This window comes from Aphelocoma coerulescens, chromosome 2, assembly GCF_041296385.1.
Source record: "Aphelocoma coerulescens isolate FSJ_1873_10779 chromosome 2, UR_Acoe_1.0, whole genome shotgun sequence".
Lineage (NCBI taxonomy): Eukaryota > Metazoa > Chordata > Aves > Passeriformes > Corvidae > Aphelocoma > Aphelocoma coerulescens.
Window position 1 is genome coordinate 3,671,213 of NC_091015.1, and position 23,971 is coordinate 3,695,183.

The 23,971-nt window shown below is 41.8% G+C and overlaps 1 protein-coding gene across 3 annotated transcripts in view; it reads right to left on the reverse strand.

Moving 5' to 3' along the window:
• Nucleotides 1–23,971, reverse strand: part of MINDY4 (MINDY lysine 48 deubiquitinase 4) — a 67,009-nt gene that overhangs the window by 40,167 nt on the left and 2,871 nt on the right. For 2 of the 3 annotated variants that reach the window (XM_069006298.1, XM_069006297.1), the window contains exons 4-10: nucleotides 21,398–21,656; nucleotides 19,974–20,395; nucleotides 8,508–8,566; nucleotides 8,055–8,164; nucleotides 6,952–7,068; nucleotides 4,262–4,350; nucleotides 542–643 (exon numbers count right to left, since the gene is read on the reverse strand). In XM_069006298.1, the coding sequence (XP_068862399.1) occupies nucleotides 542–643; nucleotides 4,262–4,350; nucleotides 6,952–7,068; nucleotides 8,055–8,164; nucleotides 8,508–8,566; nucleotides 19,974–20,395; nucleotides 21,398–21,656 (1,158 nt within the window). The remainder of the gene's footprint in view (nucleotides 1–541; nucleotides 644–4,261; nucleotides 4,351–6,951; nucleotides 7,069–8,054; nucleotides 8,165–8,507; nucleotides 8,567–19,973; nucleotides 20,396–21,397; nucleotides 21,657–23,971) is intronic. The other variant, XM_069006299.1, reaches the window with a different exon arrangement.

A 23,971-nucleotide genomic window follows, 5' to 3' on the forward strand; every position in this document is an offset into this window, starting at 1 on the left:
CTATTTCAGGTTTAAGGATTTTTGTGTCCCAAAGGCTCTCTGCTGCTTTTTAGCTATATTAAATCTTTAAAATTAATTATGCTCACAAAACCAAACTCACTTAAAAATATCCTTTAGGTTCCAGTGCAGACAAAGCCAGGGATCTAGAAGTTGGATATTTTGTGAACAAGCAGCCTACTTGCACTGCATAAACTAAGCAGGAAAATACAGCAAAAGGAACTTAATTCCAGCCATAATGGAATATCCTGCAACATAGGAGCAGAATGCTGCTTCTGGAAAAAAATAACTCTTGCTGAAAACATTTTGGAGGATTCCTACATTCAATTACATGCACAGGATCCTCCACAGCAACTTCAAAGTGTTTTGTCTACTCTGTCCCAGCTACTGGGGCAGCAGGAACCACATTTTGCATTTCTCCTTAGGCTGTTTTAGGGGGCATAAATGCAGCTTACATGGCTTTTATACTGTGAATTATGTAGATTTGGGACAGATAGAGGTGTAAGAGCAGTGTGCAGTGACTAAAAGGGCTTGTCCTACTCACAGTGCCACGAGGGCTTTCTCGTGGCCCCCCGCACGCCACAGAATGTCAGCGAGAGCCAAGGAGAGGCACTTGGTCCTGTGAGCTTCTGAGGGCTGGAGGCAACTGCAGTCCAGGAAATAAAGGAGAGAGACAAGCACCAAAATTTGAGGGCAAACAGATTCATGGCAGGTTTGTCCCTAAAAGAACAAAAGCATCTTTAGAGAAAATTTTGTCCTGATTAATAACAAGGCTCCAGTGAGTTGCCTCAGAAAATCATCATTTGGGTACCTCAGTTCTTCTACAGATGGGAAAGAGACAACCTGGATGGCCACAAATCCTGTGAGTTGAAGAGGGAGCTGGTATTGTCACTGGGGAGACATTCCAGGTGTGAAGGTACAGCTGGATCCCCCCTTTCTCTGGGAATCAAGCAGCAGAGGGAGCGGCCAGGAGAGCACTCACTGCACACCCTGCACTGAGACTTCCCAGCACCCACAGAGCTCTCGAGGAGGAGATGCAATTGATGGCACCACTGGGCTTCCTGGGACCATTCTCTGAGGAGAAACCTCATTTTAGGCATTTCAGAGTACCCTGAAGATAAACAGACCCAGTGAACAGAGCTGTAGGGAGAACAACTCTGTCTTTAGATTGCTGCAGAACAAACTGGGCACACTGGGTGGGTCTCCTCTGAAGTCAGAAGGACTCAGATTCACAACTAATTCACCAAGGTCAAGTGTGAACAGCTCTGTGCTGCTTTTTGGGGGACCTGGATGAGTTTTTGTTGCTCCTTATGATGGTTAACTTGCTGCTATGGGCACTTAAGCAGTTGCAAGCTTGCTATGACTCTGTCTTCTGTGACACTGCTCCTGTTCTACAGGTGAATTTAAGTGATGAAATGCACATCTCTTCTTCTAGAAGATCATTATGTAATCTGGTGTCTGATTTACAAAAAATAATTAAAATAAAACTGTTTTTATCATTAAAAGCAATGGACGAAAATCAAGAGAAGACCAAATAAGGTAGAGTCAACAACAGGAACTGGTTATGCACAGATCTGTTATCACACCCTGATCTTCTAAAAGAAAGAGCTGTTCTTTCACAGAACATATTTTTAATTGCTTGGACAAAAAAGCAGGTAAATGTTTCAGGGAACAACCACATTGTCAAATAATGGACAAGAAAAGCTACTTCATCCTTAAATCTGTAATAAAACTTTCAATATTCTCCAACAGAATTGTTTTCTGTTCTAAATATAATTTTTAGTTTCTAAAGGCATTCATACTTAATTTTTTTCTGAAGTTTTTACTTCTTAACCCTTTTAAACAAATCTACACCGTAATGTTTTTATCCACTACTCCACTTTCTCCAAAGTACCATCAGCAATAAACACAGGGCTTCCATTTTCTTAAAGAAGGTGTGCCCCAAAGTCAGGACCTCAAACATTACAGGACCAGGAAGCTAAAATTCACAAAATAGGAAAACTGGCAGATTTTAGAATAAACCAAATATTCATGAGATTGAAGAAGTGGCCAAAAGATCCCATGCCACTAGGGAGAACCTAACTGGAGTTTTCTCTGGTGGCTTCAAGAATGGCACTCTTTGAAATTCAGATTTTATCAGTTTTAGAGTGTTACCAGCATGGGAGAAGGGGACAAAACCTGTTCCCAGCGTTTGAGTAAAAGATCTAATAATTCAAAAGACTAAACAAGAAACACCAATCATCAAAAAAATTAAACAGCCTTTCAAGTTCAATGTCTGCCTTGAATGCAACATTCATTTAGAGAACATTTCCCTCTCTGAAGGATGTGAGATATGGGAAATAATTGGTGAGAGTTTTCAAGTGAAAAAAAAATATATAATCACAACTTTCTCTCATCTCTGCCTGTGTTCTAATACAGACACCCAGAAGTTTATGGGAATCACAACTAATTTATGTGTCTGAGAGAGGCAGCAGAGGAAGGAGGAGACATGATAATTATTTCTTGAATGTGAAAGAAGCCTGAAATCAAACACCTCATGTGAAGTGGTTGATAATTTGAAAATCCAGGTTAGAATTAGAAAGGAATATTTATCCTCTTATTTCAAGCTTTGAGACTTCCCTTTCTTTCTCCCTGACTCAAAGTTTCTGCCCATGGCAAACACAGCATAAGAAAAGTTATGTTTATCTCATGAATAAAAAACAAAAATCTTTTAAAACCATGTGGACAATAAGAGGGGAAAAACAGGAGAGGCAAATTCTGCCAAGTAAACAGGATGGGCTGGAGCTGGCACAAGTTGGGACACACAGTTTAGACAACCTGGCCTCCATCCACTTCTTTGGGTGCCACACAATTTTATTTCATTTCTGATCTCTGAACCATGCTGCAAGAGGAAAATTACCATCTCTGTTTTTACTAAGGATGACCTGAGACACAAAGGGACCAAGGAGCAGATGATCAAAGGCCGTCCTCAGAGCTGAAAGAAATTCTTGGTTTTCATAACCAGAAATAATTATTCTGTGGAGATCCCTGGTCATAAAATGTCAGTATGTACCGAGCTTCTTGCAAGGAAGTTTCTGAGCTTTTCCTTTTATGCAGGCAAGAACCTTGAAAAGTCTGCCCTCATTATAATCTGAATTAGAATCCTAAAGTATTGCAGGGTAATTTCTGTCACTTCCCATCCTGGATGCTGAAGACAAATAGTGATGCTCTAGAGGTACCTTTTCCTTTCCAATATTGATGGAGAACAGCCCAAACAGTGAATTTACATTAAGTGTAAGCCAGACAATACTACGGAATATCAACAGAGACCACAGCATTTTCTTACACAGTTCCAAGCAGAAAAACGGGTGTTTAAGGCCAAAATTTAATACAAGAGGAACATTTGCATGTTGTAAGGTAATGAAGTTCAAGAAAGATCTCAGCATGAAAGCTTCTCTTCAGACTAAATCGAGGTCAGACTAATGGAGGTCACAAATAAAACAAGGTGGTGGCAGCACAACCCAGCAAAATAATTTTCCCTATTTAACATTCTGTTCCTCTAAGGCACAGGGAAGCTTTGTGGAATTTTTCTTTTGTAATGGACTTAATTTCGTATTGAAAACAAAAGGTAAATACATGAAAGCTGGTAATAAAGTCATTTTTGAGGCATTATTTTCCAGAATTTAATTCAATAACCCCTGTTCCTTTAGCAATGTGACAAGTACATTATTATTATTGTAGCAGTCCAAGCAATTTCCTTGTCAGTAGCAATACTTAACAAAATTCCTTTAAAGCAAGTAGAAAATACACAGCATATAAATTCAAATTCCATTAAGGAGTTTAAACATGGATGATCAAATACAGTTACAAGGAAAAAAAAAATCATTATAACTTTAATTTTTCAACCCTGTTGAGATTCTTAGTGTCAAACACTGGATGAACTTCATGCTCTTTCAAACCTTGATTACTTTTTTGTTTGAAATCAGATTTCCATGAAGACCTCGAGGCTAAATAATTTTCATTGGCCTCAATTCAAGCTGTTGGGTTTTTGCAGAGGTTCTTGGGTTAATCACAAGCAATTACACCAATAAGACACCAACTTCTACATTCCTACAGTTCAGTGGGAAGTAAACACAAGTAAATCAGATGCTGCTTGCTTTCTCTCTCTCTGAGACAAAAAGAAGTTCAGCAAGTTCAAGCTCAAAAGGCTCCTGAGTGGCTGCAGCAGAGAAATAATTTTTTTTTTACTCCTGTAGGGAAAAATTGGTGAAATTCCCTGACTTACCGGGGGTCTCTGTTCCTGTTGCTGTCTGCAAAGATCAGCTGCTGCAGGACACAGGCTTGGACTGCAGCCAGAACTCCACATGGGCCACCCTGGGGGGAAAATGGGACACTCCATGAGCAAAAAACTGGATGGATGCTGGGGGAAACCTCTGTGAGCTCCCATCCAGCCCAAAGCCATCCTTTCAGCTCTCTCTTTCCAGCCATGACTTTACCCCTCTGGGGTTTTGTGCAAACCAAGGAAAATCACTGGTTTTAAGTGTTCTTGGGGTTCCTGCCTGTTTTTCCTGAAGAGACCTAGACATCTACAATGTCAAAAGAAATGTGGTTTCTTTTTTAATCTGGGATATACAAATTAAATATCTCCTGATCCCTACTGAGCTGCAGTTTAATTTTCAGAGAGAAATCAAATCTGAGTGTTTTCCATGGACTGAAAACAAGCCTTGCTCTTGTACCTCCTCTCAGCACCTCGAGTTCCCACCTGCATCAGTAAACAAAGATTTCAGCTTTCAGTACAGCCCTCTGCACCAGGGAGATCCTTCCTCTCTCTCCCTCTCAGTGGGGAGGAGAAAGAAAACCAAGAAAGTTTGAACCTTTCGAATTATTAATGTCAGAGGGGAAAAAAAATCACAAAACCAAGAAATGCTGTATTAACTATAAATTTTATGGGAAGTAGATTCATAGCTGGTTTGGGCTATATGCAGGACACAAGGCTACACCACAGTGCCACCCATCAAACTCCTCTCAAAACCCTAGAGAAGAAGGGAAAGGGCAGCCAGCACTGCTGTTTTCACACAGCAATGTGATTAAAGGGATCAGTTTAATTCTCTGGTTGCCCTACATGCAGCACCAAGGGAACAGGACCTGCAGGTAAATGCTGAGTGGAACCTAGAGAACAAAGGTCCTGGAATTAGGAAACAGCTTAGATATTGACACCTTCCCATTTCTCATTTATATTATACACACACTGCCTCTCTAGATTTATTTAAATACCTGATGAGTGAATAATTTGAAATATATCAAGGAAAAAAGCAAGGTTTGTTTCAGTCCCTCAGGGAAAGCCTTGAAGTCAAAGTAGAAATTACAGGATCTATTCTAAATATCTTCTTAGAGCAATTTAAGGTAGAGAGAACCAAACAGTTGTTCAGCTGAAATGAATTTTGGAAGTGAGGAGGAAATATGCTAACGAGCTGAAACAAGCACAGGCTAAGCAAAGCACCATTCCTGCACTGGAATTTATGGTGGGGAATTTAATGGCCAGTAGTGATGAGATATCCTTTCTCCAGCAGCAGGGGCTGGAAACACCAAAGTGACATTTACTGTGGGCAAGTGAACACCACTGCCACGGTTCCTTTTGGAGTTTAAATTAACATTTAATATCTTCTTTTTCCGCTAGGCTTTGTAAGATAAGCAGCTTTCTTCTGAGATCACCAGCCTAATGAAATGTTTGACTAGACAAGGTAAGTTAATTAAACATCTTAATGACATGTTTATTAGCCATTGTCCTTGCCTCAAAGCCTCTCTTCCTCTCATTTCTGTATAATGGTCTACTTCTCTCAGGTCAGATCAAGATTTTCTGCATCAGCACAGAGGCTTAATGAGTGTTTTGTAAAGAGGAGCCTACAAGAATTCACTGAATTCCTCAGATCCCTGCTCCTGAGGGGAGAGACCTGCTGTGGATACCCCAGGAGCACACACACAGCCACAAGGGCGGGCACAAAAGCACCAAGCAGCTGGGGAGGATCCATTCTTACAAGGGATCTGTTGGATTTTGGGGGCAGCTCCATGACCCTGTGGCACGAGGGTGGTCCCTGGTCTGAGCCTGTGAAACCAAGGTGAGCAGCACAGAGGGGTGTGAAGCACTGCAGGCTCAGTCTCTGAGCCAGGTGCCCAGACAGGGCTAAAAGGGAGAGGCCAGAGAAGTGACTGAATACCCCAGAACAGAAATCTTCATTAGCACCAAAAATTTCCATGGATTGGGCACGTGCTGTCCAGGCTGGCCCAAGTCCAGGCACGGTGCTTTTACCAGCTGTGGTCATCACAGGGACCTGCTGGCCATTCCAGGTCTGTCCACCTGGGAGATGTTGCCAGGGAATTGATGAAAACCTCGTTGCAGGGAGGAGTTGGCACCTTGTGGCTGCAGGCCAGAATTACAGAAAGGTGGCTGCAAGAGAGATGAGCCCACCAGCAGTGCCAGGGTCCCAGGGACCATGCAGGGTGTTTGCTCCTTTTATTTTAGGAATGAGCCTCATCACTTGACCCCAGTAGCTTTAGGAAATTAAAATCTCCACGTGATTTTCCAGGCAACCCCTGCTGCGTCTCATTTTGAGACAGATCAAGCTGCATCTTAAGTTGTTTGGCCCCACATATCTTCTTTAACTCCACCCTTGATTTTTGCTCTTTTGTTCTTTTACCACCACCAGCTTTCAGCTGCAGTGGCTCCTCTTCCTCCCTGTGAATAATTCCCCATCACACACACACTTGCACACTTTCTGCAGCTCCTTCAAGTTCTCCTCCATCCGCCTCAAGTCTCCCACCATGACTTGACAAGGTGACATCATCCACTGGGAACCAGAGAACTTTAAGAAAGAGCAAAGTCTTTAGAAAACTAATTTTTTCCACTGCTGAAATACACAGCCTTTGTAAAGTCAGTGTAAAAAGCAAAGATCACTGTTAGGAAGGAGTTTACAGCACCTTTTTCTGCACAATGCCGTATTTTAGCTGTGGGATATTGTTAAATGTAAAACTCTGGATTTTCCACTCTTCACTGAAGCAACAAAGACTAGAACCGAACAGCAGATTTTTTAATTCCTATAAAAGAAAGAAAGAAAAAAATTCTCATTTTAAAAACAAATCCAAACCACAGCAATTTGTAGAAAAGAAAGGAGGAGTGTGGAAGGGTAATGACTAACTACGTATAACCACCCTCTTCTGTTTTATCCATACTGTAAATAGCAACACCCCAATGAAAAGGAGCAAGATTTTCCTTTTCCTGCCATATTCCTTCCACTCATAATGCTGGGAGCTGCTCAGCAGTGGAAAATATTTATGTCTGATGTCTGGGGCACAGTTTCCCATGAAAGCATCCCAGAACATTGCCTGAAGTTTAACAGCTGGGAGAGCAACGCCTACCAATGGTGACATGAGGAGAAAAGAACCTTGTATGAGATAAATGTTAATTAAATGCTTGATTTCTGCATTTCAGGTGGCACAAATCCAGACCTTGGCCCTGAACAACTGCAGGCCACAATAATTCAGCAACGGCCACACTGAATAAATTGCATTCATGCTAAAGCAGAGCTCAGTAAATAAAAAAGACTACTCAGGGCTGGTAGTTACTGGAACCTCTTTGAGCTAGAAATTAAATTGGAAGACACTCTCGTTATTTGGTCTGGGTTTTTTTTCTCCTCTGTCTGAATGGGAAGGAAAGCATTTAATAATTTCATCTCTGCTCAAAATAGGGGAGATAAGCAAGGCAGAAAGAGTGACAGGGGAATAATCACTGTCAGTGGAAAGGACTGGAGAATAAGCACATGAATAACTGACTAGAGGCATTAAGAAAATAATACAAGCTTCATTAATTAAAGCTATTATCTGTGCCTCAGGTGGGCTGATGCATGAGGGTATTTCTCTGAATTTAGGCACCCCTAAATTACTTTGTCACCTGGATAAGGAATGTACTCAGAACACAGCACATGTTCAAAAGCACAACACAGAGCAACCCACTGCAGCTTTGGCTAAGGAAACTCAATTAACAACGCCACACATCTATTTATATTTACCATAATCAGTCTTACTTTTGCAAGAGAAATATCAATTGCCTTTGACACGACTTGAAGCATATAAAGTGTTGAAAGATCTGGGGTCTTATTAACTTCTCCAGTTGTCTCTTCATCCTCAACATCGACTGCAAGAAAAGAAAATCATGTAAGAGTTGGATGAAAAGAATTGTTTTCCCCTGCACACTCAGTGCCAGGGGTCACCAACGTGAAAATTAACACTTATTGTCTTTATAAAAAGGAAAAGACAGTTTTAGCCAGAAAGGGCAGATAAAAATACACGAGCAAGCTTTGGTTTATTATCTCTTCATGATTTCTTTGTCTTACCTAGAAGTTTATAGCAAATGCAATTGCTCTAAATCAACCAAGAGTTACAAAAGAAGCCCCTCCTACGTATTTATTTGGCCACAGCTGCTCTGAACAATACAAAAAGATTTGGCAAAAGCCAAACTGAAACTTGACAGAACTTACCCAATTCTAGGACTTCTTTCATCTGGTCTTCTTTATAGCCAGTGGATGTTGGAGACTTCCTACATGAAAATTAATCAAAAAATGAATGACAAAATGTTTATTTTAAATGAGAAAAGGTGTTTGAATAAACAGTAAGAAATAGGGAGCATTCCCACACAAGGATATAACTTTTACCTCTCTGTGTGTGTATATAAATATATATAAAAAAATAAATACATGGTGTAAGAAATAAATGGTCTCAGAGCAAAATTTTTCTCAATGGAAGAAAGCTGCACTCCAGGAGCTCATCAGGAAAAGCAGCCAGCACAGAGCAACACCCTGTGTTTGATTTGGGATTTCAGTCCTGTTTCAGCATCAATTTCATTTCATTTGTGTGGTATGATAGATCAGGCCATAAAATAAAATGTACATCCCTGACAGGGATCAGAGTAAGATTCAAATTAGTCATTAAACAACCTGAAATATCCAAATAATGAAAGTGGGAATAGGTCTTAGACTGGCTCCTTTACCAGGGTAATTTTTTAATCCACTAAGAGGGATCAGTTGTTCAACTTCTCTTGTGATTTAATTGTACATTAACAATTAAAAGGTTAAAATTCATATGAGTAACTACTAAAAGGACTAAGCATTTAAACTTGGCTGTGAAGTCAGAGCTGAAATAAAATGTCAGATTTTTGGAGATGAGATGGGTTTTATTCTTCCTGTTGAATTCACACCAAAACAAATTCAGAATCCAGGAAAAATTCTGAATAACTATTTCTAAAAATGCTAGAAATTGACTTTTCTTTCTTTTTTCCCAAAAAAGCAATACTGTATCACTGGTTTTTGCTTTGGGAAAAAAAAGGTATTGCACTGACAATCCTTTCAAAAATAGTATGGAATAATTTCCTCAGCAACATTCTTTGTATGCATGATATTACAGCAATGACTGCTGTCATGTCACATACTTTCCATGAGCTTAATTTCCTTTTCAGAGTATGAAAGAATAAAAGCAGGACACAGACATATCACACTCAGGATTTGCCCAGTTTAAAGGCATTTTGGCAGCTTTCTCACTGATAGTATTTGATACTATAAGAACAGAAACACTTCTCTTTTTATCTATAAATAAGTTAAAGGACTGAGGCAAGGAAATGTGGGTGGCCCCAATTTGGGACAGACAGAAGAGAAATGAATCACCCACGTTCTAGGAACTTCAGGTAAAAATAAATGGGAGGCCCAGCAGGTCAATAAAAATAAGAGGACTGGGAGAAAATTTATACAGTGACACAAGCAGCACTGAGCTCCCACTGAATATTACAGTAATTTTATGTGATATAGAATTTAATAGAGTTGATTGTGGTGTATTTTACAACACAATCAGATCTCCCCTTGGTGTTTCCTAACATGAATTTCAGCTGAGATTCCCTTCCCACAGCTACTTGCTACTGTTTCCCTCTCTCCTGGTCAAGGACAGGGTCTTAATGGCAATAAATTCACCAATAAAAATGGCAATAAATTCACCAATAAAACGTTTCTCAGCCAAGTCATGTCACTCAGGCATAACCAAGAGCAACATTTTTGTTTTGTCTGAGATTGCACACTATTCTCTCTTCTCTCCTAGCTTTTCTTCCCAATCAACCCATTTCTATCTAATTTTGCAAGTTTTTAAAACCTTCCAAGGCCAGGCTGGACAGGGCTTGGAGCAAGCTGGTCTAGTGGGAGGTGTCCCTGCCAGTGGCAGGATGATCTTTAATGTCCTTTTCAACAAAACCATTCTGTGATCCTGTGATCCAGACACTGAATGCTGCACTACAGTTTCTATATATAAATGAAAATACAGCCACCCATGGTACAATTCACCTACAGCCCACCTGGCACCAGTTTTTGTAGTGTTAACTCTCTCTGGGAAGTTGGTTCTACACCCATTCCAGGAAGAACCAAGCCCGGGATGCAAAGTGCTCTGAATTCTCAAGGCTGAGAATTCCCATCAAGCTGAGGAAAGCGCTGACATCCAAGATTAATGTTGGGTGTTTTCTGCTTAAGTGGGGTATTTTTGCAGGTTGTGTTTCTCAAAACAGCCAGGACATTTATTGCAATTTCCATTTCAGCAGAGGGCTGCTGTTCCAGGAAAATTTATTGTAGGTGCAAAACCATTCCGTTGGAATACTTAGGGAAGGGGGAAGTCATCCATCACGGCAGGAAAATGGGACAGGAAGAAAATATGCTTCATTCTAAACATACTATACAGTACTTTCTCTAAATATTTGAACATTCCTCTCTGGCCTCCAAGCATTGTAGAAAAATGGATTTACAGAGGAGAGCTGAACTTGCAGAGAGGGAGCTCCTTGGCACAATAATGGATGTGCATTCCACCATTTCCTATTTACACCAACACTCACAAGAGGTCAAATAAACAAGGGGGCTTAAAAATTAAACATCAGTGCCTTTAAGGTGATTGGGGTGGTAAAACTTATTTTCATTGCCAGATTACAACAGCTTTTTTACTGCATGTAGAACAGGCAGACATATCCAATATTCTTGGGATAGTGAGTAAAATCTGCAGAGCAGGTAATTAAAAAATAACCTCCACTGCTGTTTGCAAAAGGGTAAAAAAGGCCATTCTCTGTGGTGCAGCTTGCCACTGTTTTGGGGCACAATTACAAAACCAGAATTACTAAAAGCAATTGTAAAGATGCAAAGGACATGATCACAATCAATGCCAGGCAATATTTTTCTACAGGGAAAAGGTCTTGTCATGAAGACTTAATATAAATTCTATCATGTTGGTGAGTCTGGTTGACAAAGGTAACAGAGGCTCATACACTTAATTTCTCCAAAGTTCCTTTTTAGTGAAGACCTGCATCTGATCTGATTTGCACATTTGCAATATGAAAAATTAGCTTGTGAACAGATGACAGACAGATTTGTGAACATTGGCAGATATAAAACAGGTTAATGAGAAACTTGTCATTGAAAGGGTCATTTCTAACAGAAGTGGTCACTTCTGATAGAAACAGATTCCCTCACACATGAACAGGAATTTGTCCTGCCAAATTTTATTAACTGTGACAATTTGAAATCTTTGTTGAGAAGGTTTGTATGTAAAAAAGGGATTATTATAATCACAGGTTGAACTACAAGATGGTTTGAAGTGCCTGATGACTTGGGCTTGCCTGAACACAAAGCTCATCCACACGCTATGAATGAATATTTATCACCAACTACAAAATCAGAATCGTAAGAGAAGTGGAGCTGCTTTGCTCCTACTGTTCTCCACCAGAGATTTTGGAGTGTGACACCCTCACACTGGGATTTCCAAAGAACTCAGTACCACCTGTGTGAACTCACCATTATGTTTAGCAACTCAAAACTGCTGCCAGCAAAATGAACGAGAATCAGTAAAATTTAAGAAAGGGAGATAAAATTCCAATAAATTAAAATGCACAGCACCTACAAAACACAAAGCACAGAAAAGGGTTCCCAGATTTTGGCACTCAATCAATTCACATCAGTGGAGGTGAATCCAACCCTCTGCTCCATTTACCATCCATGAAGTACCCACTCTCTCTGGTTTGGGACTTCAACTCCTAGGCCACTTAATTTTTAAGGATGTGGAATATTCGTTGTCTTCCATTTCCTGTCAGAAACCTCATATTTTTAACAGTCCAAACCACTGTAACCTAACAGGTATTAGCAATATAAATGATTTTCCTGAGAGCTAATATCAACTGTTAAATTGGGAAATAAAAGCTTATGCTGAGGACGGGGTATTCTCTTATTTCATTATAAAAAAAAGGTGAGTTCAAAAAACAGGTTACTGGTGACCCCACAGAGACTTTACCTCCTGGTAAAGTAATCTGAGGGATAAATAGGGGTAAAAAAAATTCCTCATGCTATCTGCACACAAACTGATTTTTTTTTAAGGAGCAAGTAATTCCACAGTCATGGAGCTGGAAGATACCTCAACGATCCTCTAATGCAAATTCTCAACTGACTGACTGCATTTCAGGCAACGGGCTGGACCTCTCCAGATTTACCTCCTCTCCAAAAAGACAGAAACGATACAGAAGCCATTTGTCATTTCCAGCAGTTGCAAAGTACCTCTTCCTATGGAGTGCTGGAAAAATACTAAAAGGGCCAATGGCAGCCCCACAGATGTTACACCGTGGGCTCTGGTGCCATAAATCCGTTGGCACCGCACAAAAGTCACAATAGTTCATAACTTTTATTTTAGGTCCTTTTTTCCGGTCCAAGCATTATGCTGTAAAAGGTGTTACACAACTCCAGGCTCTTGAAGGTTTTCACTCCTGATTTGGCAACCATGACCTTTCCTTTCATCCATGGGCGGGTTAAATCCATATTCCCCACAGATGAGCCCATTTTGTTTGACAGACGTTCCTCTGCTGCTGGCTGTAAGAGTCAAACCCAGACTTACTCCCTGGAGTAAGGGATCAGAAGCCCTCCAGGAGGGTTTGGTTGCTCTCTCCAGGAAGGTGTGGCTGCACTATTCTCGTGTTTCCTGCTTCCAAATCCACTCCAAAGCACTGGGGGAAGCTGGAGATGATGCAAAGTGTGGCTGAAGGACAACGCAGAGATCCCAGACAAAGGTGGAAGGAAATGTGCCAACGTGATTTACTCCTGGGCTGCTCCAGCCCCGCGTTCCTTTCCGCCCTCTCGTCACTCTGACTAAACTCCCACTTCCTAGAAATGCCACCCCAGCCCAGTGCATCCTCTTCCTCTCACAGGTGGAAAAACTGAATTAATTCCTCAGGCATTGCTCACACACACACTGAGAATCCTGGAATAATCCGAGGGTTTCTGGCTGGTTTTAAACAAGATCAAGTCCAAAACGATACGGCCATGGGAGCTCAGACCTCATCCCACAGAACAAGCTATCCAGGTGGTGAGGACTTTTAGGAACTGCTCAACACCTCCCAGGATCAAAGCTTTATTACTCACCAAAATGCCAGGTGCTATTTTAGACAAAGCCATCCCATCCTACGCACCAATTTTGTATGTAACACTGAAATATTGCAGCCCACCAGGCAAACCATACAGAATATTCCTAGAAAACCGACTTTTACACCAAAATGCACAGTAGGAAAGACTGGAGCCAACCAAAGCTGCAGGGTAAATAATGTACATTACATAACTTTGCTGGAACTATTTTTCCTTTGACTTGGAAATTCAATTTTATTTTAAAAAAAATAGCATTAAAACTGGAGTGTTGATCAGTATTCCTTGTGAAATGAGACATTCACGTATTAACCTTCAACAGGCAATGAATTTTCCTGTCTCAGTGTGTCAAGAAATTACCATCAGTGCAGTCCAGAAACCTCCTGGGTTGCTTGTGCTCTGCGTTGCTGCTTACACTGACCAAGGGAACATCAAATCCTGCCTGGGACTTGCTCAGACACTCATGGCCTATGCTCTCTGCCAATCTCCCAATGCAGGTCAGCACAGATTGTGGCTGGGGATGATGCAGGATAAAAAGATAGGAGAGGCTCTTTGCAGTTTTAGGCACTCAACCATCTGTATTTGACAGGTATTGGCTCGGTCCTCACATGGAAAATAAGCTTTTTTATTCCTGTTAATAACAGAGAGCATGAATATCAATCCTTTAAGGACCATAACGCTTTCAAAATATTATTTTGAAAGCGTTATGGTCCTTATAATATTTATACAACAATATTTTGAAAGTGTCAGATATCGAAAAGAATAAAAACCCAAAACAACTAAACAAGCCTGAATATATTTGTAAAGGACTTAAGGGATTTTTCTGAAGATCTGCATTTTTTTCCTCTAAGGATTTCCTATTTCTATAAAGATGTTTTCAGGGCCTTTTTTTTTTTTTTGGAACATATGAAAGAGAAAAAGCAGAATTTTCACTAACACAATGGGTTCACCTGTACTGTGATTTATAATGCTGAGGACCAGGCCAGGAGCAGAAGGTGACCATTCTTGCCCTGTTATCTGTGAGAGTCACAGTGTGACAATGGTAGAGAAACCCTTAAATACATGGAGGAAATAAAAAACAAATAGATAAAACCTAACAGAAAAACAACAGCAGAAGTTCAGAGCGGGAAAGAGAAAAATATTTAGCAGACAGTACAAGCTTTAGACAAAAAAAAGCCTAAAGGAACATGAAAAATACTTAAGAGTATTTTAACAGAGGTGATATATAGCAAGGAACAGAAACACCAGTCAAAAATCAACTTCAGCTGTGGGAAACAGGGCAAAAAATAGCAAATGGAAGGTGAATACAACAAAAAAAATTCCTTATAATAAGGACTACTAGAAACTGGAATGTATTATCAGGGGAGAGGTGTCACTTGAGTCATCTAAGACTGGACCAGACAAAACCTGGAAAAAGTATTACAGCAAATATAAATATATATAGCAGTGATTCATCTGCCATAGAAAGAAATGACCTTAAAAGTTCTTTTCCATCCGTAATTTCTAAGATCCTATGAAATATGAGCAATGCTCCACTTGGTGTCTGTGGCAATTCCCTAACCCAACCCTATCCGTGTCAGAATGCAGGGCACTGCTAGAGAAAAAGGCTTCTTACCAAACAACAAGGGATATTTTGGGAATGGGAAGCACTAAACAGTGCCCAGCTGAGGTGAACTCAGCTGAGAGACTCTGGCAGGAAGAGAAATCCTGGCTCGGAGCTCACTGGCACTTTCCTGGTAGTGGAGCTGAAGCACCTCGGAGAGAGTCAGCTTTTGGTTGGAAAAGGCACCTGAAGCCAAGTTCCAGAGCCATAAACCAGTCCCTGGTGCCTGGAATATCCCTCTGCACTGGCAGAATGCTGGCAGCAAAGCAGCAGCTCCCCGGCAGGCTGCAGCCAGCACCGGTGGCCAGGCACAGGGGGAAAGGCAGGCGCAGTCAGGGATAATTCAGGTGGTTGTTCACAATAGAAGGATGAGTGCAGAATCAGTTATCCTCCCTGCTCCTGGACCTGCACAGATCTCTGCCTCTGGACAATGGGATTCACTGCTGCACCCCTCTGCTCGCTAATGGCAGCAGGAAATTTCTGTCCTGACGTCACGATACTCCCAATTCTTTGTGCCTTTCTGATTTTGAGTCATTCCCTTTGAGCTCCCAGGAAATATCCTTAACTTCAGGTCCTGATTGCATAGTCTTTTTGTTCCCTTAGTCCTGTTTTACCCTTTTTTTTCTGATTTCAGTGCTCTGACTCTAATTTTATGCTGTTTTTCTTGAAACTGGGGGAGGGAAGTTGGTTGGCTCTATAGGTGAAAACCATTTCAAGCACCACATGTTCTTCTTAACTACCAGAATAGAAATGGAGCTGTACAGACCAAATCTGCCCATCTAACTCAGCAAAAGTGGTTCCACCCCACTGCAGAACTGCCAGCTCAGATTTACTCATCTAGAAATTATTTATTCAGCTGACAACTGAAGGGTTTCCACAGCACCACCACACTTTGCACTGATAGACTTAAAGGAATATGGAAAATTAGGAAAACACTTCAACTTCAGGGGCTGCAGGAGCAGCAACTCCAACACGTTTCTGTAGCCAAGACCAAACAATTGTTTCTCAACTGTTCTGAAGTGGCTTTTTCTTGCCTTTCCCCAGTTTTGTTTGCTCAAGCTGTGAAACGGGGAATCTTGACCTTCTAACCCCATGTAACCTTCCCAAAAAAGTCATTATTCATCGTGGGTTTTTTCTGGAAAAGCAATAGAAAGTCTTTAACACAAGGACAGGCATCAAGTTCAACACCTGTTTATATTTTTACAATTTCTAAAGATCATGAATTCCATTCCACTCATTCTTCCTTCTGTGTGCTCAGGTTAACGATAAATATTTCCAGATAAATATTCAGCACTAAGGAGAATCACAGAATGATCTAGAGGCCACATGGCCCAACCCCACCTCAAGATATCAAAGGAAGCAGAGAACCTTTCCTTGCTGCCATTCGAGGCTCTGGCCAGGATAAAAGACTCAGGAAAGCCTTTAATAATCTGCTTATCTGTGACCTGAGTTTGTTCCTTCAACATCATCTCTCCCAAGTTCCTACAGATCTTAAGAAACCACAGATACAGCAAGTTTTTGTTGGAGTCGTGGATAAGGCACTTGGACTGGGTACTTTTAAATTTAGATTTTTATTCCCTTAAGAATCTCTAAATAAAAAGAAAAAAAAACGAAAAACATAGTGAGTAATTCACATTTCACTTGGCCTTGCACACAACTGAGAGGAACAGGGACTCAACAACAACAGGTGAATACTCCTTTGAAGATGAACCATAAACAACAACATCAAAATGACCTGAAAGGGGTTTCAAATTCTCCACTGAAGTGGCACTGAGACATAAATGTCATTTTTAATTTGTTAAGTCAAATGAAGTTGCTGTGAAGGAGCATGGAGGAATCACTGACATAATTCTGGATAAATGTGTGTGCACTGCCTGTACAACATCACCACATCCCAACATTTAGAGTCTGGCTACAAGTAAGATGGAGACTCCCATTTTCCAAGGAATCACATGGAAAAGACAAGGGGCCATGGGTACAAATAGACCCTGGGGATAATCCCATTGGAGAGAAAAAGGAAAATTTTTCAAGAGAACAACCAGCCATTGAAACCATCCCCCAAGGGAAGTGTTAAGTTCCCAAATCCTGGGCACTTTTAAGATTTGGCTGGACAGGGTGCTGGGCCACCTTGTCTGGACCTCGCTTTTGCCAGGGAAGGTTGGACCAGGTGATCCTTGAGGTCCTTTCCAACCTGGTGTGCTGGGATTCTGTGAATTGAGAAATTAAATTGGCTGCTGTCTGCTTACAGCTGGGGATAAATGAAGATTTGCTGCCACCTGTATATTGCTTTTCTTCTGGATTAATTAAAAACAAAAATTCTAAAAAAACACAGTTGTAGAATCTGGGTAGGTATGCAAACTCTACACCATGTTGTATTTTTTTATGAAATAACCCCTCAGGACACGGCAAAAAATACAATTATGACATAAAGAACCATCGCTGACCCCTGTAATTTCTTTCATTAAAAGGTGTGAGTCAAAATGCTGTGCATCTGCATTTCCCCAGGATATTTTGATGGCCAGGTATTCTTTTAAAGCATGGCAGTGATTTTACTTCCAATTTTTTCTGCTATGTGTGGACAGGATGCCTGCAGACTATGCTGCAACAGCACTTTTGGCATGGGAGAAAAGAGAATGAAAAGGTAAAGCAAATGGAAGGAAAAATAAGATTTATCTTTAGTTTTCTATGGGAAACAAAACCAGAATTGCAGATGCTGTGAATGAACCAGCTGTGGTTAATATTATAGAGGTTTTCAGCGACTCATCTAAATACTTAGATTAGCATTTATGTCAGGTAACAGAGAACAGAAGAGGATCCAGACAAATATCTGCTCCCACATTGTAATTTTTTATTCTTTAAAATGCATAATCACTTTGGCCAAAATCTGCAGGGCTCTCAAACACTGCAGGATTTGGCTGAAGGGAAATAAAAGTCTCGCAATAGCCAGGCCTTGTACTTTGGATGTTTATTTGGAGTCTCTGCTCCGTCCACTTAACTCCAGGAGTCTCAGCAGCCCTGCTGGATCCTGTGGGCGCTTCCAGGAGCTCAGAGCTCAGCACGGATTCCAAGGCTCTGCTGGCTCTAACTCACGCTGCCTGCCAGGAGTGAACCCGTGTTCCTCTGCCAACAGGCTCTGCTTAGGAAAGGGCTCCCTCTCCTGCTCCTGCTGAGACCAAACCAGCTCTGAGGGAATTGTTTCACTCTCTCCCTGCAGGGACGGAGCACAGGATGGCAGCACATTGTGTGCTGTGCTGTGGGTCACCCCCCTTCCAGCCCAGCTTCTCCTTTTCAGCTCTTCCTGCCAAAGGTTGGGAGGTGTCAGCATGTCCAACTACATCTGAGTGAACCACAGAATTACAGAATTGCTGAGGTTGGAAGAGATCTCTAAGATCATCGAGTCCAACCAGTAACCCAGCATCGCCATGTTCACCACTAACCCCTGTCCCCAAGTGCCACATCCACACAGCTTTTGAAAACTTCTGGGAGTGGTGACTCCACCACTGCCCTGGGCAGCCTGTCCCAATGCCTTCAGGGAAGAAATTTTCCCTAATATGCAAACTAAACCTCCCCTGGCCCAGCCTGAGGCCGTTCCCTCTCCTCCTGTCCCTGTTCCCTGGGAGCAGAGCCCGACCCCCCCGGCTGCCCCCTCCTGTCAGGGACTTGTGCAGAGCCACAAGGTCCCCCCTGAGCCTCCTTTGCTCCAGCCTGAGCCCCTTTCCCAGCTCCCTCAGGAATTCTCCAGCCCCTTCTCAGCTCCATTCCCTTCCCTGGACACGCTCCAGCCCCTCAATGTCCTTCTTGTCGTGAGGAACCCAAAAGTGACCCCAGAACTGGAGGTGTGGCCTCACCAGTGCCCAGCACAGGGGGCAATCCCTGCCCTGCTCCTGCTGCCACCCTATTCCTGATCCAATCCAGGTGCCATCGCCCTTCCTGCCCACCTGGTCCCTCCTGGCTCACATTCAGCCACTGTCACCAGCACCCCAGGTCCTTTCCCACTGGGCAGCTTTCCAGACACTTTCCCAAGCCTGCAGGGCTGGCTGGGATTGTTGTGAGCCCAGTGTAGGACCCAGCCCTTAGCAAGTGAAGTTTGTACAAGACTTTTTTACTGGCTTTTCTCAACAGTTTTCCCAAAAAATTCCATCCAGTCCACCATGCCTCTGAGGCTTGTCCTCAATGAACTATCCACTGACTATCAAATACCAGGAATCCACTCAATGTTCTCAGCTTTGCTAGGGAGCTGCCAAAGGCCACTGAAGCTCTCTTCTCCACCTCAATTAATGCTGAGTGTGAGGTAAAAAACCATCCTGAGAGTGGAAAGGATGAAGTGATGGGGCAGCACCACCTTGGAGGCCCAGTCAAGCTGTATGAAACCAGAGTTTTAAGACTTTAGACTGTTGTACTTTGCCCTATTACACAGTAGTCTTTTACAAATTAAACAAGCCAATGCACTGGGTAATGCTTGCAGCTCTTTCTCAGCTGATTTTTGGTTCCAGAGAGGAAGCAAGTGCCACTCCTGACCCACCTGCAGCTCCAGCACATCCCCAATTTGATAATTCCCACAGCCCTCAACATAAATGTGGAGAGACCTAATGTATAGGTCTTCCTTCTCAACAGGGCCTCCACACGTGGTATCTCAGGCTTACAAGAAATTAAATTGGAAAACAAAATAGCAATAATAATTTTAAGAAATCTGGCCGCAGTTTTAGTGTGTAAATAAACAAAATGCCATGCCTCTCACTCTTTGATTTCACCCAGAAAAAAAAGAAATTAAAAAAAGATCAATTAAGAATATAAGGGAGAGAAAAGCCAAAAAAATGTATTTGGAGCTCACAGGAGACACTTCTAAAACTTTTGTACCATTATGAAATCGTGCAGAACAATAACAAAAATCTAGTTTAGCATAATATTCCCAGAAATACTCTCACCTGTGACCTGACAACCGACTCTCAGTTTTCTTGAGGGATCTCTCCTTCTTTTCTCTCCCAGCCCCTGAATGTCTGTGAGGGGCACTCACTTTAAGGCTTTTTTCACTGCTGTCTGCACCAGAGCTTGGAAGTGATTTTCTTTCTTCAGTCTTGGCCCTCTCTCTCTCAGACAGCAGCTTGGAAAAAAAGTCATCTGGATCTTTGGGGCTGTTCCTTGGTTTTTCAGAGGCAGAACTGGTGTGTGAGCTTGGCAGAGTTTTTGATGCAAATTCCACGTTTGATTTTGTTGGAGATGCTTTGCTTTCCTGAAAATCAGTGCTTGGGACACTCAGGTCTTGTTCTTCAAGATGTCCTTCACCCCTGAGCTGTGCTGTGCTGCTGATGCTCGTGGATCGTTTGGAAAGCCTCCTTTTTTGGGGATCCTGGAAAAAAGTGCCATGACAGCCACAGATTAAAATTTTACCATCTTTAAATAAACATGAGAAGAAAAGGAAAGCTCTAGGAGTGATTTCTGGGCTAAACAATTTGTTTGTTATTAGGAAACAGCTTCTGGAGTAAATCAGATTTTTTAAAAAATCAGTAATAAATAAGACAAACACTTTCACTTAAAATTTGACCAGTATTAAAGATGCTACATTCCATTAAAATATGCTTTCCTTTACCCAAGAAAATCAGCAAAACACCTCCTAAAAGCTTATCTTGGGGTTGTACACAACTCAGGAAATCAAGATACATAAGATATTTCACTGCTGTCTACCACTGGCCTTTTTTTTTAAATCAGAGATATTTATAAAAACCCAGCTAATTCATTTAACTTCCACATGCTCTTCAGTATTATCTAAATGTCACAGTTAAAATAGTTAAATTTCTCATTATTACAAGCTTAATTTTACATTGGAAAAGTCCCTGTCTATATAAAAGCCACATAAAGGAAAAAAATAAAAAGGGCAAGAAATTCTTAATTGTGTTTTGAGAGCACTTCTTGATGGAATATGGTCTGATTTGATCAGTTCTGAAACATATTTCGAACTGAAAGCAATTTCCAGTTCCAAACTGCCACTGATTAAATGTGGGGTCTTGGAAAACCAGAGTAAAACAGATACTGTGAAGGTAAAAAAGCAATTTTCATAGGAAAACGGAAAACCAAATCTGTCAAGAGGTTTCAAGTATGGGAAAGATTTATACAGGAATTTGGTGACCTGAGATCACAGACATGCAGGGGGCAGTTGCCTACAGTGTCTATATCTGAAATTCTCAATTAGGCAGAACAATTTCCCTAACTCACTGCACCTTTTCAGCCTGCAGATTTAATGGATTAACATGCAGAAGTCATTTGAATACTTTATGCAAATGATTTTTATCCCAGCAGGCTGGAAATAAAATCCATGGGCAAGCCAAATACTTTGTTAAGTGTTGGGAATCACCTCTGGTGGACTTGCTACTGGTCCAGCCATCATTCCCTTGGCAGTGAGACCAGCCCTGGGCCTTGGCTTCTCCTTCCCTGTGGATTTCAGCTCCTCAGAAACCAGAGCTGCTTTTAAATCCTCTCGACTGTCTTTTAACTTCTTGTCCCAAGCACAGGGTAAGTTACTGCTGTGGGTTGTCCCTGGGTGGCATTTTTCACTCCTGTGCTGATGTTTTCTGGGTGGAGGGATTTTATCCAGTGGATTCTCAACATCATACCTAGAGGGAAGAAAGAGGAACAGCTTGAAACAGCAAAGTAATGCACAAGTAGATTAATAAAACCAGCTAAGTAAAGCACTGCTGTCAAATTAAGCAACAGTTTATCTCGGAGTGGTAATCAAATGCAGTCACTTGTCACTCAAACACCTGGATGTGGGACTTGAGGACATTCTTTCAGTATCATTATTATGTGCCACGATTGGTTGTGAGTAACACAATCTCATGTTTACATATTTTGATGTAAAATGGGCTCAAACTGAAAGAGGGGAAATTTACATGAGATATTGGGAAGAAATTCTTGTCTGGGAGGGTGGGCAGGCCCTGGCACAGGGTGCCCAGAGAAGCTGTGGCTGCCCCTGGATGCCTGGAAATGTCCAAAGCCAGGCTGGACGGGGCTTGGAGAAATCTGGGATAGTGGAAGGTGTCCCTGCCCATGGCAGGGGGTTGGGACTGGATGATCTTTTAGGTCCCTTCCAGCCCAAACCATTCTGTGACTGTATGACTGAGTATCATAGTAGAAAGCACAGTTTATATGTTATACCAGACAGGTCCTAAACTACAACCAGCAGCTCCCGTTTCTTCTCCATCTGTTTGGAAATTTGTTAACACTTTTGCTCACATCCTCTGTTCTCCTGTAACTTAGACTGACTTTACTGACCTCTCTCACTCTTTGTTGAGATGTAGAACACTTATTTCAGTCCAGAAAAAAAGGCACTTTTGTGATGGAAATTATTTTACTGAGTTCTGGGTATAAATTTATGTTCTGTGTAACCCAAAAATGCTCGCCTTCCTTAACACAAGGAAACAAGCCCCTGAATTTGTTTTTCACTCTGGGGTGTCATCCTCCATCCTAATTCATTGTAAAGCAAGTCCATAAGTTGAAACATCTTGTACCACAAAAATGTTCCTTTTATTTAACCCATTTTTCCAGGTGTGTGTCTCGTGTTGTGAGGACACGCTGTGCACGTAAATAAAGGGAGCATGATCCATCTCAGGGAGCATGATCTGCCTCTGGAATCATCAGGAAAAGTAAGGACTGCTACTCCTGACCCAGCTGCACTTAACTCCTCATTGCCAAGGGGTGCTGGCTTAAGAGACTCATTTAACAGTTACAGACACTCACACAAACCTCCAAAAGGAAAGTTAAAAGGAAAGCAGACTCGTTAATAAGGAACTGTGCAGAGTCCTGTCTGATTACACTCTCCACCCCTGAAAGCATCGTTAACAATTACCCAGGTAGTTGAAATCAAAACTAATTTCAGGCACTGGCTGGTTGACCTTGGCAATCCCTGATTTTCCCTTGCCCAGAGGGGATGGCAGTGGTGAGGATGATCCAGAGCTGTGCTTTGCTGTGGTGTTTCCCTGACTGGTTGTTTGTGGGCTGAAAAAGATCGTGGCTGAGCCAACCTCTCAACCTGCCCACAATAACCCTTTTTATGGCAACTCTGCAGCCACAGGACAAGGGCTGATGGCTTTAAACTGACAGAGGGAGGGGTTAGATGGGAGATTGGGGAAGGAATTCTTCCCTCTAAGGATGGTGAGCTCCTGGCAGAAGTTGCCCAGAGAAGCTGTGGCTGCCCCATCCCTGGAAGTGTCCAAGGTAAGACTGGACAGGGCTTGGAGCAACCTGGGATAAAGGAAGGGGGTGGAATGAGATGATCTTTAAGGTTCCTTCCAATGTTAACACTGCTGGGCACTGCTGAGCCCTCACAGAGCAGTGTCAGGGACTCCTCAGTGGGAGAGATCCATAAAAGGGAAAGAAAAAGGGGGAAAAAAAAAAGAGGACGAGAAAAAAGGAAAAAAAAAAAAAAAGAGGAAGAAAAAAGAAAAGAGGAAAAAAGCCTTTGCACTGCCTCCTTTTCAAGTGTTCCTTCTGAGCTCAACTTAAAACATCTTGGCTTTCTTCCCCAATAAGAAATGACTTCATGGGTTTTTTTTCAAGCACTGATGCTCAGACTTGGCTCCTTTGAGCATGCTGCATTTAGGATGAAGAATAAAACCTGATTAATTCCCTGAGAGTGGAGCTGGGAAGGTGAATTACACTTCTCTGACCATTTTAAAAGCTTTCTATGGAGGCACAGGGCTGTTAATCCTCCTCTTTGAGGCACTAACAAATGAAAAACTTGATTACATGCTATTTTCAGGTATTCTGCAAGATCTGAACCTACACAATTTGTAACAACACTGAATTTAAGACAGTAAACCTTTGCCTATGTAAGCCATGAATATACCTGTATTTTGAGCACAGGGGGTTTGTTTCACCTCCAAACCTGCTTCAATCTGAGTATTTCCAATTTAAAAGGCATGAAATCTCC